Source organism: Muntiacus reevesi, chromosome 11, assembly GCF_963930625.1.
Source record: "Muntiacus reevesi chromosome 11, mMunRee1.1, whole genome shotgun sequence".
Lineage (NCBI taxonomy): Eukaryota > Metazoa > Chordata > Mammalia > Artiodactyla > Cervidae > Muntiacus > Muntiacus reevesi.
The window spans coordinates 74,321,460-74,340,092 of record NC_089259.1 but is presented as its reverse complement, the minus strand read 5'-3'; the positions used below and the strand labels follow the sequence as shown (position 1 = coordinate 74,340,092).

The following is an 18,633-nucleotide window of genomic DNA, read 5'->3' as shown; positions in this document are numbered from 1 at the left end:
TCCTCCCCTCCCTGCCCCGCCCAGTCATCCCTGCCTCTGGTAGTCATGAGTCTGATCTCTTTTTTTCTATGACTTTCGTCGGGGGTCAGTGGTTTTATTTTGCTTTGTTTTTTTGGAGTCCATATATAAGTAATAGTATGCAGTATTTGTATTTCTCTGTCTGATACATTCACTTAGCATAATGCTTTGTTGGTCCATCCATGTTATGTAAAGGTATCTATGGAGAAGACTCTAGAGAGTCCCTTGGACTGCAAGGAGATCAACCAGTCCATCCTAAAGGAGATCAGTCCTGGGTGTTCATTGGAAGGACTGATGCTGAAGCTGAAACTCCAGTACTTTGGTCACCTCATGCAAAGAGTTGGCTCATTGGAAAAGACCCTGATGCTGGGAGGGATTGGGGGCAGGAAGAGAAGGGGACCACAGAGGATGAGATGGCTGGATGGCATCACTGACTCGATAGGCATGAGTTTGAGTAAACTCTGGGAGTTGGTGATGGACAGGGAGGCCTGCTGCGATTCATGGGGTCACAAAGAGTCGGACACGACTAAGTGACTGAACTGAACTGAACTGATAGTATAAGGTTTTAAAGCAGCATAATACGACATGAAACTATCTGCTAGAGTTATTTAAAAGTAATGCAAGGCAAAGCCCTGGATTACAGTAGGATGCAAAACTAAAATAAAATAAGAGAATGAGTAATATACTAATCCCAGGTTGCTTCATGAAACTAATGAAATATCACTGCAGTATCTAATACCTTATAGTATGTATCTGAATTCACATGGCTTTAATAATTAGTGAGGCTTATAAAAAAGAAGAAAATAATGCCATTGGCAGCAATGTGGATGAACATAGAGGTTATCGTACTAAGCAAAATAAGTCAGACAGAGAAAGACAAATAACATGTGATATCACTTAACTGTAGAATCTAAATGAATAATACAAATGAACTTATTTACAAACTAGGAATAAGCTCACAGGCATAGAAAACCAGCTTATGGCTACCAAAGGGGAAAAGGGAGGAAGGGATAAATTAGAAGTTTGCAATTAACAGATACACACTACTATATATAAAATAGATAAATAACAAGGACCTGCTGTAGAGCACTGGGAACTATATTCAATATCTTATAATAGCTATAATAGAAAAAAATCTGAGAAAGAATATATATATTCTATATAGAGAGATTTATATATAGCATATATTATAGAGTGAGTAATATATAGAATATATTATAGAGCTAATTACATAGGGAATGTGTAGAATATATTACAGATAGAATTATATAAAGAATATATATGAAATGTTATATATAAAATTATATGTAAAATATAGAGAATATATATGCTATATATGCTATATATATATATATATATATATATATATGAATCACTTTGCTATACACCTGAAACCAACACAATGTTGTAAATCAACTTTACTTCAATAAAAATAAATAAATTAGAATTTTAAAAATTAGTGAGGCTTCAAAGAATAAAGATTTTCTATCAAACTTGTCCAGATATTAATTTTTAATTAAACCAATTTTAAAATTTTTAATAATTTTAATCAAATCAAAACTAAGCTCATCCTGATTTCATGTCTTTAAGGAAGATGTGATGTTCTCATAACAGTTGTAGAGAAGCCTGAATCATAAAGCTAGTTCAATTTTAAAACCCATTTACTTTGAAGGATTTTGTTATTGAAACCCTGGAAGGGAATCATCAGTAACATGATTGTATCTCTCTAAAAAAAGTTTTTTTTTTTTTTTAAAATAAGTTTTCAGAGCATCTACATCAAAGCCGGAGGGATCTGGTACCTTGGCTCTCATCCATTTTCCTAACGAGTGTGAATGGAATCTCTCAATCTGCTTCACTGATGCACTGAGGGCTCTGTCAGCTTCGTTTGTCCTTTTAAATCCTTATCTGTTTTCTCTTTATTTCATTTTTACCTCTTAGAATAATGAGTGAACCACAGCAACTGCTCTGCTTTTGTCCAATTGATGTTCTCTACTAAATGTCAAAACTCTTTAAAAGGAATAGCGTTTCACACTATACCCTTAGGACTCATCATTACCTGCTTTGGGATTCCTATAACATGAAATTCACGTTCATAAACAATTCAGTACAATTTATATTGGGTTTTTCTAATACCAAAGAACTATGGTAAAAGAGATTAATTTTAGATATAAGGCTTGAGCTTGGGTAGAGAAGTATATAGCACATGGGAATATCTTTATCCCAGTGTTAACTAGAAAAGCCGTCTAATTTACATTACCATAAAAAATTAAAGAAGCACAAAACGTTTATTTTGTTGTGAGATTAAAACTCATTATTATACCTTAAATAATTTATTTATATCAGGACATCAGTTTTTTGTTTTTTTTTTTCCTGCTCTTTTGGAATTTTGGCTAAAGTCTCAAGGCTGAGGTCACTAGAAGATAAAGTATTCTAACATTTTTAAAAAGACCAACTAGCTCAATCCCAGGAGAACTTACTAAAACATTATCCACCTCCATCACCCAGCTTCTGTGAAAGAAAACACTGCACACAAAGATGGTGTCGTGGTGGTGAATGAAGTCAACAGCAGAGAGTTCCGTGGCTTCCACTCCCATCACCGTGGGGAAAGCTGGAGGGTGCTCCCCGCCCAGGGCAAGTGAGCACCCCCGGGAGGACCAGCTGCTATCAGAGATTGGCACGGCAAGAAGAGAGGCTCTTGTGGGCAAGCTGCTTCTCGCCAGCTGGCAGGACAGGGTCGTCTGGTATTTCTGGAGGGCCATGTCATCCCTGCCAAGGGCCACCTGGCCTGAGCCTTCTTGGTCACAACCGCTGAGGCCACACGCTGCAACCAGGGAAGTCTGCGTGCCCTGGAGCCCCTGCTCCACTGCCAGAGCAGCCATGCAGGGAGGAGCCCGTGCACCGCAACTGGAGAGTAGCCCTGCTTGCCACAACAGGCGAAAAGCCTCCCCAGCAAGGCAGACCTAGCACAGCCCAAGTAAAATCATCATCATAATAAATTCATTACATTAAAAAAATATATGAGATATTAGTGAAGTCAACAGATCAAGAGAGAATTACCCCTGAAAAGATAGTTTGGGGACTTCTCTGGTGGTCCAAGGGTTGGCTCTCCGCTTGCCAGTCCAGGGGGTGCAGACTCGATCCCTAATTCGGGAGCTAAAATCCCACCTGCCTCGGGGCCAAAAAAACCCAAAACTTAAAGCAGAAACAATAGGGTAACAAATTCAATAACGACTTTGAAAATGATGCACATCAAAAAGAAAAAGAAAAGATAGTTTGCTACTCATAGTACCTGGGTGGGGGGTGCATACGACATCACAGGGGACCACGTGTGAATCAGCAGGCAGAGAGATGGAGAGAGCTGGGGCCGGGAGCCTTTACTGTGGCTTCCCTGGGAAGGGACATGTGAGGCAGGGCGAGCAGGCTGAGGGATGACTGGTTTGAATAGTCTCAGGGGCTGGTTTGAATAGTCTCAGGGGCTCAGACATGCATATATGCGCGCTAAGTTGCTTCAGGTGTCTCTGACTCTTTGCCACTCCATGGAGTGTAGGCTCCTCTGTCCATGAGATTCTCCAGACAAGAATACTGGAGCGGGTTGCCGTTTCCTCCTCCCAACCCAGAGATTGAACCCCTGTCTCCTGAGTCTCCTGCATTGGCAGGCTGGTTCTTTGCCACTAGTACCACCTGGGCCTGGGGCATAGATGCGTCCAGAGTGGCCTGGTCCCTAGCAGTGGGGTGATGAGGGCAGGCAGATGGTGGCCCCGAGTACAAAAGCTGGATACAGGAGGTGGTTGGGTGTGGACTCTGGGGTGGTTGGTTTGTATTTGGGGGGAAAAAAAGCCTTGAGAAGGAATCTTCCTGAGTTTGGGGATGGTGATGAGGGAGACAGGCGGCCAGGAAGGGTGACTCAGACGTTTTATCCGGTCATCCAGAGCAAAATGCGTCCAGCGTCCATACGTAGGACAGGTGTTAAAGGACCAGGTTTACGATTAAAACGTGGAATATTTCTTGGGAACACAAAAATGAGCTCCGTGAAAGAACAGTGACTGCTGAGAAGAAAGGGCCCAGGGACAGAGGCCAGCAGAGTCAGATACACAAGACGGGACCCCATGTCTCCAAGTCCAGCTAATCCCACCCGTCTTGTAAGAACCAGGTGGTCACCATATGGGAGGAGTGGACCAGAGTGGCCGACCTTCTTTTTCTTTCCTCAGACTACGTGTCAGGTTTGAGCTGCTGAGAGTAGGATCCTGGTCCAGGTTTGAATGGAGTAGGAATTTTAGACTGAGGCTCATCATATAATGAAAAGTGGCCAAAAATCTTTAGAATCTCCCCAAGTGGTAAAGAACCTGCCTGCCAATGCAGGAGTCGAGGATTCGATCCCTGGGTCAGGAAGGCCTCCTGGAGTAGGAAATGGCAACCCACTCCGGTATTCTTCCCTGGAAAGTCCCATGGACAGAGGAGCCTGATGGGCTACAGTCCATGGGGTCACAGAGTCAGACATGACTGAAGTAACTTAACAAGCATGCACATAAGATGTCAGGAAGGGAATAGAATACACTAGAAGGTAGTGTTGGGAGGAGAGTAAGCCATTTCTGTTCGTACTCTATGGTGTTCACCCTGTTCCATAAAACCAGCTCTCTATGATTTTAAAATCAGCTAATCGAAATGTAATGTTTTATGCAAGTTACTATTAAGGACTTCAAGTTCAATGGCATTTTAAAAGCATAAACAGAGAGACATCTCTTGAACATTATCACAATAGTTATTTCCCATTTGTTCAGAATATAATAACTTGGGTGAGGTTTAGCGAAATATAAATCTTTCATCAAGTAAATGTCAACTTGGAACCGTTAAAGTTTTCACATATTTTCTTTCTCTAATAATCTCATCAAGAGCTAGCAGCTGAAATTTTTGTAATTTTATACTGGCTAATTTATGATTAAGAAAATAACTTATATCACAGAATTGGCCTAGAGGAATGTTTTGATAATTATAATTAGGATATAAATATGCAGTAGCTAATTCAGAAGGCAGTCTGGTTTCTGCATTCTCTCTTCAGATGAATACATTCATCTTCTTCTGAATCACTTAGACTTGATGAGATAAAAATTACCTTGGTAAAAAGGATTAAACATATATATTATAAATATTGTATATTTTGTTTTAAGCAGAGATCTGGGATTTAGGGAAATGAAATCCATGAAAGAGAAGTCAACAAATTGCTCAGTTTTGCAACAAATGTATTTACTGTTTATTCTTCTCCAGCTATTATGCTGTCACTGGGGACAAGCTATGATCTCTGACCCTTAAAACCTTGAAGTCTAGGGGAGAACAGGAAATCAAATAGTTTAATACAATATGCTGAGGTTTTAATGCTACATAAATAAGCCCGTAAATTCACCTGAAGTTCACCAGAAGTTTACCTCTAGGCAATTTCAGATCACACTGCGATATATTCTAGGAGAAAGAGATCAGATGTCTGTGGAGTCTAAGCCTCCCACAGTTTGGGTATGCTCTCTAAGAAAAAGAGTGTAAAAGGGCTTTGTTAAATTTAACAGAAAGGCATGAGTATGCAAACTCACTTCCCCGGCCTTTCCTGAATCTTGGAAGGGGCCCGGGCCAAGGAGGGGCCTTGAGGCTTAAGCTTTTTGTTTGTTTTTTCATTGCTTATTTGGCTCTTTTTGGCTGTGCTGGGTCTTCCTCGCCGCGGGCGCTGTCTCGAGTTGCCTGCCTGGACTTCTCTCGTTGCAGAGCAGGGGCTCGAGGCAGCGGTTTCCGTCTCTGCGGCGCAGGGTCTCAGCTACACCGCGGCGTGTGGGGTCTTCCCGGATCAGAGATCCAACCGTGTCCCCCGCGCTGGCAGGCGGATTCTTAACCACGGCACCGCCAGGGAGGTCCCGAGGCTTAAGCTTTCAGTTTCTTTAGCTGATTATCAGGCTTGTGTATCAGCGTTTGATCCTAGGCTAAGGAGAGGCGAATGGTGCGGTGGCGCTGGCAGGAGGAGCACCTAACCCGGACTGTGACTGGACCAAGGAGAAGGATGGAAAAGAGAAGACACTCAGTTCACTCCTGAAGGGTGGATAGGAATTAGGCAGGTGGAAGGGGAGGAGCCACAGGCAGGTGGGAGGGAGGGACGAGGCAGAGGTTAGATGGCTGCTGGCTGAGTGAGTTCAAAGGGCTATCACCAAAGAGCAAGGCAAAAATAGAAGCCTGCATTCTAAGAAGTGCAAGTTTCGGATGTCTTTAGAGTAAAAGGCAGAGATGTGTCAGACACCAGGTACCATTCTGAACAGCACCATTCGCTGCATCTTCACATCCCAGGGCAGAGGCTAAATGCCTCTCCTCCAAGGCATCTCCATCTTCCCAGGGGAGAACAACTCTCCTTATCATGACCTGGGATCCTTGGAGCATTTGTCACCAGAGGGTACAAAATTGACCAGATTGTGAGTCAGAACTGATTCTTCATTTCCTGAATTGGATGGACAAAGATTTGCTGTTGTTCAGTCGCTAAATCGTGTCTGATTCCTTGTAACCCCAGGGGCTGCAGCACGCCAGGCTTCCCTGTCCTTCACTACCTCCTGGAGTTTGCCCAAACTCATGTCTGTTAAGTCCACGATGCCATCCAGCCACCTCATCCTCTATTGACCTCTTCTCCTCTTGCCCTCAATCTTTCCCAGCATCAGGGGATTATAATCTTTCAGAAATTAACCAGGAAAGAAAACAAAAGGACCACAGGAAAACTGACAATAATGGATTGTGCTTGGGATTTGTTGAAGTCCTCTGTTGGTGAGGTCTCAAACTTTCCAATTTTAGTATCAGGAACACAGCATAAAACAGATAGCTTATATGATTGAAACTGAGACTTTTAAAATGTTATTTAGTCTTCCAGTGATTTAAATCTATGATCTTCCATTTTATTTTTCTTGTTTTAGCCTAAAAGTGTATTTTAACATATTCTAACTTCTAAAAGGTTTAGAATATAAAAGTAGCTTCAGTTGCTGCAAATTCAGCTTAGAAAGCACTTCTTGCATAGAGAAAATGGACGGGTAAGAAAGTTTGACATCAGATCTGAGAGCTGACTCACTTTGTTGTTGTTGTTTTTTCAAATCCTTATTCAAGAGAATTCTGGCATCTGTAGAATCCTTACAGCTCCTGTCTGCTATAAAATATATTAAATTTAATTGAAACCCCCAAAAGGAAAGAGTGTTGGAAAAATCCAAGAGAGTATGCCTGTATTTTCAGAATCCCAAAATGTGTATTTCTGAGTGGCGTTTTTTTTTTTTACTACATAGAAAAAAAGTTGATATACCAATCAGCTCGAAACCTTTAAAAACAAGTCAGTCTCAGTTTTGTGTTTTCTTTTTAGATTCCCACATATTTAGCATTAAAAAAAATAAACTTATAAAAGTATATCTCATGATTATCTCTGGTAGAAGAATACTAAACCAGATTCTCCCAAGAGTGTTGGCCTCCTATGAAGGTTAACTTTTGATAAATGTGCTAGCAAAAAAGAAAAATTATCAAAATATAGTCTAGCTAGGCTTCAGTAGGTCTACTCAATTCAGTCATCCTGAGCTCAATTCATCAAATCCAGGAAATGTGATGGTAGTCAGGATTTTCCAGCGTGTAGTTGTCTAAATATTTTAATGATTTAAAGTAACCTCAGAAAAGAGGAAAAAAACACTAAAATTTTCTTCTGTTAGTAAAACCATTGGCTAAGACCTGTAATGAATAGGGGGAGGGAGCTGCAGAGTAGTAGAGATATTAGTGAGAAAAGTATAAACGTGTCAGAAAAACAGAAAATGAGACATTGACCAGAACCGCTACCCCCGCCCCCACACACACACCCAGAACAGAGGGGCCAAATAGTTTTAGAAATCAGACGTTAACTGAGGGTGTAAACAACACTGGGGTCTACAAGTAGTGTCCATTGAGTCCCTCGCAGTTAATGAGAGATAAAGTCCACAGGCCCCATATCACCCCCAGGACCCCTGAAGCATCACTAGGTCACAGCTTGCTGCTCCCGTGATGAGACAGAATAGAATCAAGTGGCCAAATTCAACCCGTTTTACACTTTCTGTACTAACAGCAGCGTTTGTAATCTATGCCTTTAGAAAGGTTTTCTAATGTAAAACTATTCCAAAATTCACATCCAGACTCCAGCGCCCTTTGTAAGGCTTTCCTGCACAAGTTCTAACCCAGAAGTCCCCGGTATAATCAGGACCAGCCCGAAACCCTGCAGACCCTCTGTAGCTAGTAGTCACATGGTGTTTTGTCCTTTTGGGTTGAGAACGCCTCCCCATTACCTAATAATTAAGTACATAATAAATTCTAACATGCTGATGCAGTTATGAGTTAGTAAATGAACATTACCTAGCCTCCCTTCCAAGTGCCAGGTACACTTTGCACCCAATAGTGTAGTTATAGATATTGCCTCAGGGTGCTTCTCAGCAGAATATCACGGGAACATTCCTCTTTCTGACCCACAGGGCAAATCCTCGGAACTTTAACTTTGACAACGTGGGCAACGCGATGCTGGCATTGTTTGAAGTTCTGTCCTTGAAAGGCTGGGTGGAAGTGAGGGACGTTATTATTCATCGTGTGGGGCCGGTAAGCACGCACTGGAATCCTTTGAACTCGACCACAGCTGCTTTCATTGGCTTTGATGGATAACCGTATTTTTTTGTCATTTATACAGATGCATGGAATCTATATTCATGTTTTTGTATTCCTGGGTTGCATGATTGGACTGACCCTTTTTGTCGGAGTGGTTATTGCTAATTTCAATGAAAACAAGGTAAGAATTCTTGGTTTGAATTCCGTAGGGCTCACTTTGAGTCCTGTTTTTCATACCCTGCATGAAGTTGCTTTAAACTGCGCTGTGACTGGTGTAAATAATCTCCATAACTATTTTACAAGCTACCTCATTGCTGCCTTTCAGGCAGTTATTTAAGAGCAAGATTCTCTTGCTAAATCTTCTCTTTTGGTAAGGGTGTCATTAATTTGCCTAGGACTGAGAAAGCTCATCTCCTATTGTCCAAATTGAAAGGCTGTGAGAAAAGTTATCAAAATACAATAGCTGAAACTGAGGCACTGATTGCAGGTAATATTACTTTCACAAAATGTAAATTGGATGCTTCTTGGTGACTCAGTAGGTGAGCTCAGAGTTTTGATGGGTGTGGGTGGGGACTTGCAGTAGAAGTTTTGAAATCCTAATTCCTAGGATAAAAGGAAGATTTGTCTGATTTCACATAAAACTTTGCATCCTTTATGAGTTTGGGATGCCTGCTGAGTTCCTAGCAGCTCTAATGAGGAGTACAAGAGCTCACAAAGGGAAAACAGCAAGTGTAGTTTCCTGGCAAAAAGAGTTTGGGAGAAACATTGCATGTCATTCTTCTGGACCTGGCTGCGATTAGGGTGGCTCTTCCTTTCATGCACTGAGGTTTTCCATGGGCATGTCTCAAGTCTCATAACTAAAATGCAGACTACAAGGGTGAAATCATCTTGTAGGGGTTTGGAAGGAGTAGACGATGGGGCCAGGATTCAGCAGTGGGGCCCATTACATGTCAGCCCATTACCTATGGCTCAAGGGTGTGAAAATGTCGCCCGTTGCTGTGCATTGAATTAAAGCTAGACTCACCTGCCTCACACCAGGCCGTTCCTCATCACTCAGAGCCGGGACCAGTTTGCACGCCTTCATATCAGGGCGCTTTGGTTTGCATTGCTGCACGTGAGACTGTCTCATTCACGTCCTCCCAGGCTCTCCACGTGTGTGGTACCAGCGACTCAGCCAATTGCCACCTTTGATGTGTGCCTAATGAGGATGTCATTTCATTCCGCCTTTCAAAGGGTACCACTTGAAAATCTCCTCTCTGGCCTCCAATGATACTCCAGCTCATGGAAACATGGAATTTAGAAAAAGAGAGAAAAATAGAGATCATCTGGCCCAGCCCCCTGTTTTACGTTCCCACATTCATAAATGAGTTTCTTTCAGCCCTACCGTGTGTTCCATTTAATATCAGATGCAAAGAGGATGATGGATCTTTTTAGAGGCCTTTGAGCCATGCCAGGGAGCAGACCCTGAGAATTCCAAAACCCAGGCTGAAGTTAATGAGTCAGTTGACAGAGATTAGGGACTGCTTGCCCAGAACACCTTCCCAGGCCCTCTGAGCAGATCTGATTGCAGACAAATTTGGTCCAATTCAGCGACATAAATGAAACAACATAAAATGTCCAATAAGTGAAGGCAGGTGCATAATTAATTGCAACCCTTGAACTTAGAGGAATGCTGAAGTAAGCAGAATAACCAGAGGTCTTGGTTGTATTGATGTTCGGAAGGAAGAAAGAAAGAAACCTCTTGGCCTGAGAGCTCAGACGGGGCCTTAGGAAAAAGGGAAAATGGAAGAAACTGTATAACAGACATTAAAAACATGATCAATTCACTTGAGATGTAAATTTCTCGACTATGTGAACCTTTTAGGAAAGATTGTTTTTTGTGATAGAAAATCTCAAAGCATATAGATAAACTGTTTATAAAAATAACATTAAAAACTCACAAGGTATATGTAAATCAGTAATTAGATGGAAATGTATAGCTTATGCGTACATGTTAGAGAAATATCAAATATTAATGTGCCAAATATACAGATCAATAAATTGTAACCAGAGTAACAAAGTGAGATAGAAGAAAATGAGAGGAAGAAAATAACAGAAATAACAGAAATCAATGGTATTGAAACCAAAGTAACTTATAGAAAAGCCTAAGAATGGTAAAAACTGGTTTGTTACAATAATTAGATTGATAAGCCTCGTGCAGAGGTAAGCATGAACAAAAATGTGGAAAAGCAAGCTATAATAAGTAAAATAGTGTTGTCACTGTTACAGGGATAGAAAGTTAGGCTTTAGAACACAGAGCCCCAGCAGAGACCCATGTGTATATGAAACAGAGGTAGCACAAGTCAGTGGTGAAGATAAGACTACCCATAGTGTCTAGAGCTCAGAAACTGATACCTTACAGCATACTCAAGAATAAATTCCAGATCAATGAAAGACCCAACTATGAGAAGCAAAATTTAAACCATTTTTAAACCGTGGAGAATCTGCTTTTGACCCTGAAATAGTTATAGAGTTCTTGACATTAACCACAAAGTGAAATCCATATAGAAAAATAATTTACAAGTCAGCTTTTATTAAAAGGAAAAGTTTCTGAATGATAAAAGACATATTAAGCAAAATTTTAAAAAACAAAGCTGAGAAAATATTTATAATTCACATACCTGACAAAAGATTAGTATCCAAGATATACTAAGAATTTCTACAAAGCATCAGAAGTAAATATCCAAATACAAAAATGAGCAAAGAATATGAACAGGCAATTCTCAAAGGAACACATGGAAATCACCATTTATACATATTAAAATGTTTCATCTCATTAATGTTAAAGCTATATCAGATACATTTCACACTCATCAAATTTCCAAATTAAAATATCTGATAAAGTCAAGTATGGGCCAGAATATAAGGAAATGGGGACACCTGTGGGTTGAAACCAATGTTGTTGATTATTGCTCTTTTGGAAATCCTTGGTAAATGTGGAAATACATGAACTTACAGACCCCAGCCGTTCCTCTCTTAGAGGTTTAGCACAGAACAAGACGTTTACCATGAGACGGTACACATGTGTTCATGGCAGCATTCTTTATAGTCTGTAAACCTAAAATGATAACTTCTGACAGGTTTATACAGTGGGATACTGCGTGAGTGCTTAGCAGACACTAATCAGACCTAGTATCTAGTTGTATGGAAAACATAGTGTTCAATGAAGATAAAAACAAAACTGCATAAGTTACCACACGTAGAATACCATTTACATAATTTTTAAAATCCAAAACAAACATGTTTTTATATATTTATGCATACATAAGTGGCTAAAGTCTGCAAATGCAGTGAGGAGGGTAGCCCTCAGGCACAGTTAGCTCCGTGTCAGGTAAGTCACACTGGGGATGGGGAGGTGTTTTTCCCAGTTTCTTAAATTATGCATGAATGCTCAGTCGCTTCAGTCATGTCCAATTCTTTGCAACTCTATAGATTGCAGCCAGCCAGGCTCCTTTCTCCGTGGGCTTCTCTAGGCAAGAATACTGGAGTGGGTTGCCATGCCCTCCTCCAGAGATTCTTCAATTATACTTCTGTCTTTCTAATATAATGCAATGAAATGTGACATAATAAATTCATGTGCATTGTTATAAAGTGTTCTATTACATAACAATACACGATCTCATTAGTCGGTTGTCGCAGTGCTAATTTCTTAAAGATCCAAATTCTCTGACCTCAAACCACTGAAAAATAGAGTCTCATGATTGCTTGTATCAGAATGATTTCTCAAAAGACACGATAACCTTAACCCGAAGCAGAAGCTTAGACAAGCTGTCATGTCGCTGCAGCATTTTCTCCGACGAAAGGGAAGGGAGCTAACCACTGTTAGAGGAGGTATCCATTTTTGGAAATATAATCATGTCGAAAACCTTCTTTAGATTTTTCCCAAACCTGAGTCTCATACATGTTCAAAGGTGCCAGCTGAAGGCTGCTGAATGTTCTCTCATCCCACAGCCCTTCCTTTCTGGAATTCCTCTCAAGAACACGTGTGAGAATTCTGACCATGTTTATCCAGCCACCGCGGTACCGAAAGAATGTCTTTGTCTTAAACCCACATCCGTCCTGTTAGTAGCAGCAGCCCATTTGCAGTGTCCTTGGCATGGAGCGCATGACAAAGGGTCTCTCTCTGCTTTCCTTTGTTTATTAAGGGGACGGCTCTGCTGACTGTAGATCAGAGAAGATGGGAAGATTTGAAGAGTCGACTGAAGATAGCACAGCCTCTTCATCTGCCTCCTCGCCCGGGTATCAAAGATGCTCTGATTTTATTCATGTTGGGCACTAGTGTTCATGATTCCCCAGGAGTCTAAGATTTCAATTAAAATAATAATCGCGAGGCCACTAGGCGGTTCTGCATAAGTTAACATAGAAACAGGCTCCAAACTACAGATCTCTCCGTAGGCTATTAAAATCAACCACCCAAAGGCCGTGCTTCAGTGCTCTTAGGATAAGCCTTAATGAAAAAATGAATTTTTAAATAAAATAAATTTGTGCTTGCCTTTTAAACACGTGAGCGAAATGTATTAAACTGACAGAAATTGAATGATGCGCCTCTCCTTCCAATACAGACGGCTTCATGCACCGTCGTTTTAAATATTCAGACCCAGCCATTCCTGCAAAACACTTTACAAGAGATTGAACTGTAGGAGGAAAAAAAAATGTAATGGGTTTTAAGATGAGCATTAAAGAAAAATGAAAGGCAAGAATGTAAATGTGACCTATGTCTAAAAGGTCCTTGCCTGAACCTTTCTGTTTCAGATAATGATGGTTTTAGAGCTAAGATGTACGACATAACCCAGCATCCGTTTTTTAAGAGGACAATTGCTTTACTGGTCCTGGCTCAGTCGGTGCTGCTGTCCGTCAAGGTACTTTCTTGCACCCTTAAAGACCCTGGGAGTGAAACTGTTTATTCATTGGTGGGCCCAAGAACACTTCAGGCAGCCATGCCCACTTGCAGTCTGCGTTTATAAAAAATTAAAGTTCGCAGTGGTGTTCAGACGGGAGGAGGGGGGGCGAGTGTTCCCGAGCTGATGGACGCGACGCAGACCTGCGTGCTCTTTCTGTTCCAGTGGGACGTCGAGGACCCCGTGACTGTCCCTCTGGCCACCATGTCGGTCGTCTTCACATTCATCTTCGTTCTGGAGGTACAGTCCTGGGTCAGCGGGAGCCGGGGCCCACAGCGCACCTTCTCAGCAATCTCATCCTTCAGGGGCCCTTCCTTTCTGCTCTGTGTTCCCTGGCTTGAAGTCCTTTGGGGGGAAGGGAATGGCATGCTCTCAGACGGTTTCCTTTTTAGGCTGTTTGAGCTTTGCTTGAACAAACACTTCACTTTATGTTTCCATTTTTTCTAACGACAAGAATTGCTGACTGCTGTTGATTGTTGTATCTGAACGTCAGCCTGTCTAGTTAGGTGCGTTCCAATGCTTACAGTGAACGGTGCAAACCAGCATCATTCAGGGACTCAAATTGCAATGTGGTGGCAAACGGAGTTGGCCCAGGCAAGACTATTTGAATACATGGCCCATATCACATCAGTTTCCAGTGCAGTCCTCTTTGAAAAATGAGCAGATTTTTTTTTCACCCTGTACTGATTGATGTTTCCCAAAATCTATGGCCTTTTACTTGAGGAAGAAAAATGTCCTGCTATCGGAACTAGTCATAAAAGGAGAAAAGAGTGTGGAGAATATAGATTTGCATATATATGTGTATATTTACATAAATATTTGTTGCTGTTATTAAGTCGCTAAGTCGTGTCCAACTCTTGCAACCCCATCCACTGTAGCCTGCCAGGCTCCTCTGTCCATGGAATTCCCCAGGCAAGAATACAGGAGTGGGTTGCCTCTTCCTTCTCCGGGGGATCTTCCCAGCCCAGGGATGAAACCTTGGCAGGTGGATACTTTACCACTGAGCCACCAGGGGAACCTGTTTATATATGTATAAACACACACACACACACACACACACGTATATACATAGATGCATCAGTAATAAAGACTTCTGTTTGGTTTTTACATCCTTTAAAATATAATGTGCTTCAAGTTAGTACATTTAAATAAGTGCTGCTGAACACAGCGTCAGCTCACCATCTTCATTCCTTTTCCCCAGGTCACGATGAAGATCATAGCAATGTCACCTGCTGGCTTCTGGCAGAGCAGAAGAAATCGGTACGATCTGCTGGTGACGTCACTGGGTGTTGTCTGGGTGGTCCTTCACTTTGCCCTCCTGGTAAGCACATCACTGAAGTTCATTTTAGTCAGTAATCTCGGTTCAGGTAATCCTGTTTCCAGCCCCATTTCTGCCCAGACCTTGCTTTAGGATGGGATTTCTGTGCTCAGAAAGATACCGAGTGTCCTCAAAACAGGTGTTACCTTCAGCATCAGGGGCTATGCCAAGCCCAGGTGGGCTCTGAGTCACCCAGACTCATTTCCTTACATGACAGATGGTTCAGAGCATTAAAGAGCTGCAAGTCACTATGCCAGGAATTGAGAAGAATGTCATGGGCAAGGCAGAGACAGTACCGCTGTCAAGAACCGTGCAGCCTGGAACTTCAGACCTGTATTCGTCAATGTTACCAGTCGATGAGAATCACAGTTACAGTGAGGGCGATGGGGAGACCTGTGTCCCTGTGATGACACAGGGCAGTGCGTTGGCTTCGTCAGAGAGATTCTAGAAGGCATGCCCAGGGAGTGATGACTGGGTTCAGCCTGTAGGGTGAGGGCAGAACATTCCGGGCAGCTGCCCCTATGATGGGAGAGTTCACAGGGGTCCAAGGGGCCAGGGAACGTGGTACCAGATCTGGTTGGGTGAGAAGGCATCAGGCTTGTCATACAGAGTGAAGTAAGTCAGAGAAAAGCAAACATTGGTTTAAAAAGAAAATATATATATATATATAAAATCTAGAAAGATGGTACTGATGAACCTACTTTCAGGGCAGGAATAGAGATGCAGAGAACGGACTTAAGGACACAAGCTGGAAAAAGGAGAGGGGGCCGAACTGAGAGAGTAGCACTGACATATATCCACTCCCACGTGTAACACAGCTAGTGGGAAGCTACTGCACAACACGGGAGCTCAGCCTGGTGCTCTGTGATGACCTAGAGGGATGGGATGCGGGAGGGGAGGGGTACTCAGGAGGGAAGGGATATATGTATCCGTATAGCTGATTAAGGTTATTGTATAGCAGAAGCTAACGCAACAGTGTCAAACAATTATACTCCAATAAATAAAGTTAGTTTAAAAAAAATAAATAAAATGAAAAAAATGTGTCAGACCTCTCAGACCTTGTAGTTCAGGTGAAGGATTGGGCCGTCATCCTGGGAGCGTGGGGTGTCATCACTTCCAGAATGCAAAGAAAGAAGGTATCTACACTAGGCTTTGGGCTCACACAGCAAGAAGGAGCAGCAAAGTCCATGCTTGTCTCTTTCTCCAGACAAATTGTAGCCAGAAGCTACATGTTCCAAGCAGGACGGTGAGTAAGCGTTCTAAATCTGGGTGTCCCCAGAGAGAATATGTCATACCTGCAAGACCAGCTCGGCCTTCCGCCTGACTGCTCCTGCCCTTCTCTGAGAACCTGTGGTCCTGAAAGAACGTTCCTTCTCTGCTCTGTCGTGCAGTGGACTGTTGTGAAGGAAGGTGCAGTCCTTTTTCCCATCCAGAGATGCTCCTGTGCAGACTCATTCATCTCCTTGCTGCTGTTGTTCAGTCGCCAAGTCGTGTCCAACTCTGTGACCCCGTGGACTGCGGCTCGCCAGACTTCCCTGTCCCTCACCATCTCCCAAAGTTTCTCAAAGTTCACGTCCATTGAATCAGCGATCCATCCAACCATCTCATCCTCTGTCGCCCTCTTCTCCTGCCTTCAGTCTTTCCCAGCATCAGGGTCTTCTCCAACGAGTTGACCGTTCCCATCACGTGGCCAAAGTATTGGAGCTTCAATTTCATTTCCTTGCCCCTCACCAAGGAACTTCCCTTGCCGGGGACCCACCTGTGATGGGCGTCATTTGACTAAGCAAGGTTCCCCGGGGAATAATCAAGCTTTGACATCAGCTTAACGCCACCATTGTCATTGCGGTTGCAGCCGCTGGGCTGTTTGCTCTCAGATGAAGCTCTCTTTGTCATGGAGCACACAGAGTCATCTCTTGCTGCCAATCACACACTTTAAGGAAGAGCTGGGTGTGTTTCTGAGAGGGAGGGGACTTCTCTGAAATCAGCTTAGACTAACGTGCATGCGGCCAGCTGGTCTCCAGAGGAGACCTTCAGAGAGAAGGAAGCTGGAGCTGACCCCACGGTCTCTTTCTGCACCAGCACCCTCTCTGGTTGGAAGAAGAAGCTGGGATCCCTTTATCTGCTGTCTCCCTCGACTTCTTCCTGTTGCATTGTTATTCCAGGGATTTCCTGCCCCTCCAAGGAGCTGGTCACTATTTTATCAATATGTAAAATAAGTTTTAAAATACACAGTTCAGCTGAGCAACATGGAGACGAAAGTTCCATTTAAGGTTTGATTTTATAGCTAATACTTATTCATGAGCTTTGGCAGTGACCTTTTCAACACCTTTTTAAGATAAATTTCTTAAGAGGAATTTTCACATTTTATTAAGCTCATTATTCAGTAGACTTCACAGAAGACTGAAAATGAAAAATGGGACTGTAACAAGATCTTTTGTGCGAATTACGAGGGTCTCTCCTTTTAAATTGCAGAACGCGTACACCTACATGATGGGAGCGTGCGTGATTGTCTTCCGGTTTTTCTCCATCTGCGGGAAGCATGTGAGTACCTTGTGAAGATGCTGTCAAAGGTCACATGTACACCAAAGGGAGGAGAATGACTTGCTGACTGTGGCTGCCCTCTGGGTCTCCAGGGCTGCAGCTAACAAATTCCCAGACACCATAAGTCAAAATGAGCAAATAATGAAATGAATCGGTTGCTTAGTTATCTTGTGATATGTTTCCTGACATTTGTGTTGTTTTATTTATTCTTCTAATTTGCTAAGTGAACTCACTCATCATTTAAAGATAACATATCAAGCATGAAAGCAAAAACTAATGGTCTTTCTCAATGCTTCTTTATTTTTATCATTTTTATTTTTCATAAAGTTAAGTCATTTTGGAGATCTTCCCAGGTGGGTCTGGTGGTAAAGAACACACCTGCCAATGCAAGAGACACAAGAGATGCGGATTCAATCCCTGGGTTGGGAAGATCCCTGGGAGGAGGGTATGGCCGCCCACTCCAGTATTCTTGCCTGAAGAATCCCATGGACAGAGGAGCCTAGTGGGCTACAGTCCATAGCATCACAAAGAGGCAGACATGACTGAAGTGACTTGGCACACACACACAAGTCATTTTCAATGCAAACAAGGAGAATCTTCAACAAACATTCATGATCCTATGATTCCAGATTTCTTGATATCCTTGTTAATGCTCAACACATTACACATGTATTTTTCATTTTTAAGGCACAGTTTCCTTTTTTGTTACTCACTTTATTTCATATATAGTCCATATTTCCACATAATCAATATATTTTGTATTTGATGATTATTTGGCATTTTACCACTGTTCAGATTTGTTTTTGTGAATGTCTGTTTGTGTAAGAATCCTGGGTCTACTTGCTTTCAGCCGAAAATATATAGAAGGTATCATAGAGAATCAGTTAGCAAGAGAAGAGAAAAATGGGAGGCTAAAAATATTAGGGTGGAACTTTCATTAATTTGGCAAAAGAGGCTGAAGTTTGAGATACAAGTAGAATTTCTCTTTGTCAAATGGTTTTAATAATGTTCTAATTTAATACCAAATAGCAAGCAGCTTCCAAATACTGTTGTTGTTGTTCCGTTGAAAGTCGTGTCTGACTCTTTGCAACCCCACGGACTGTAGCCCACCCGGCTCCTCTCGTCATGGGATTTCCCAGGCAAGAATACCTGGTGGGTTTCCTTCTCCAGGGGATCTTCCTGGTTTCTTTCCCACTGAGCAAGCAA

The 18,633-nt window shown here is 42.2% G+C and overlaps 1 protein-coding gene across 1 annotated transcript in view; it reads left to right on the top strand.

Annotated features, from left to right (window-relative positions):
* Positions 1-18,633, top strand: part of NALCN (sodium leak channel, non-selective) — a 285,453-nt gene that overhangs the window by 248,651 nt on the left and 18,169 nt on the right. The window contains exons 29-35 of the mRNA XM_065901958.1: positions 8,505-8,625; positions 8,714-8,812; positions 12,816-12,909; positions 13,423-13,529; positions 13,734-13,808; positions 14,770-14,889; positions 17,359-17,427. Coding sequence (XP_065758030.1) covers positions 8,505-8,625; positions 8,714-8,812; positions 12,816-12,909; positions 13,423-13,529; positions 13,734-13,808; positions 14,770-14,889; positions 17,359-17,427 — 685 coding nt within the window. The remainder of the gene's footprint in view (positions 1-8,504; positions 8,626-8,713; positions 8,813-12,815; positions 12,910-13,422; positions 13,530-13,733; positions 13,809-14,769; positions 14,890-17,358; positions 17,428-18,633) is intronic.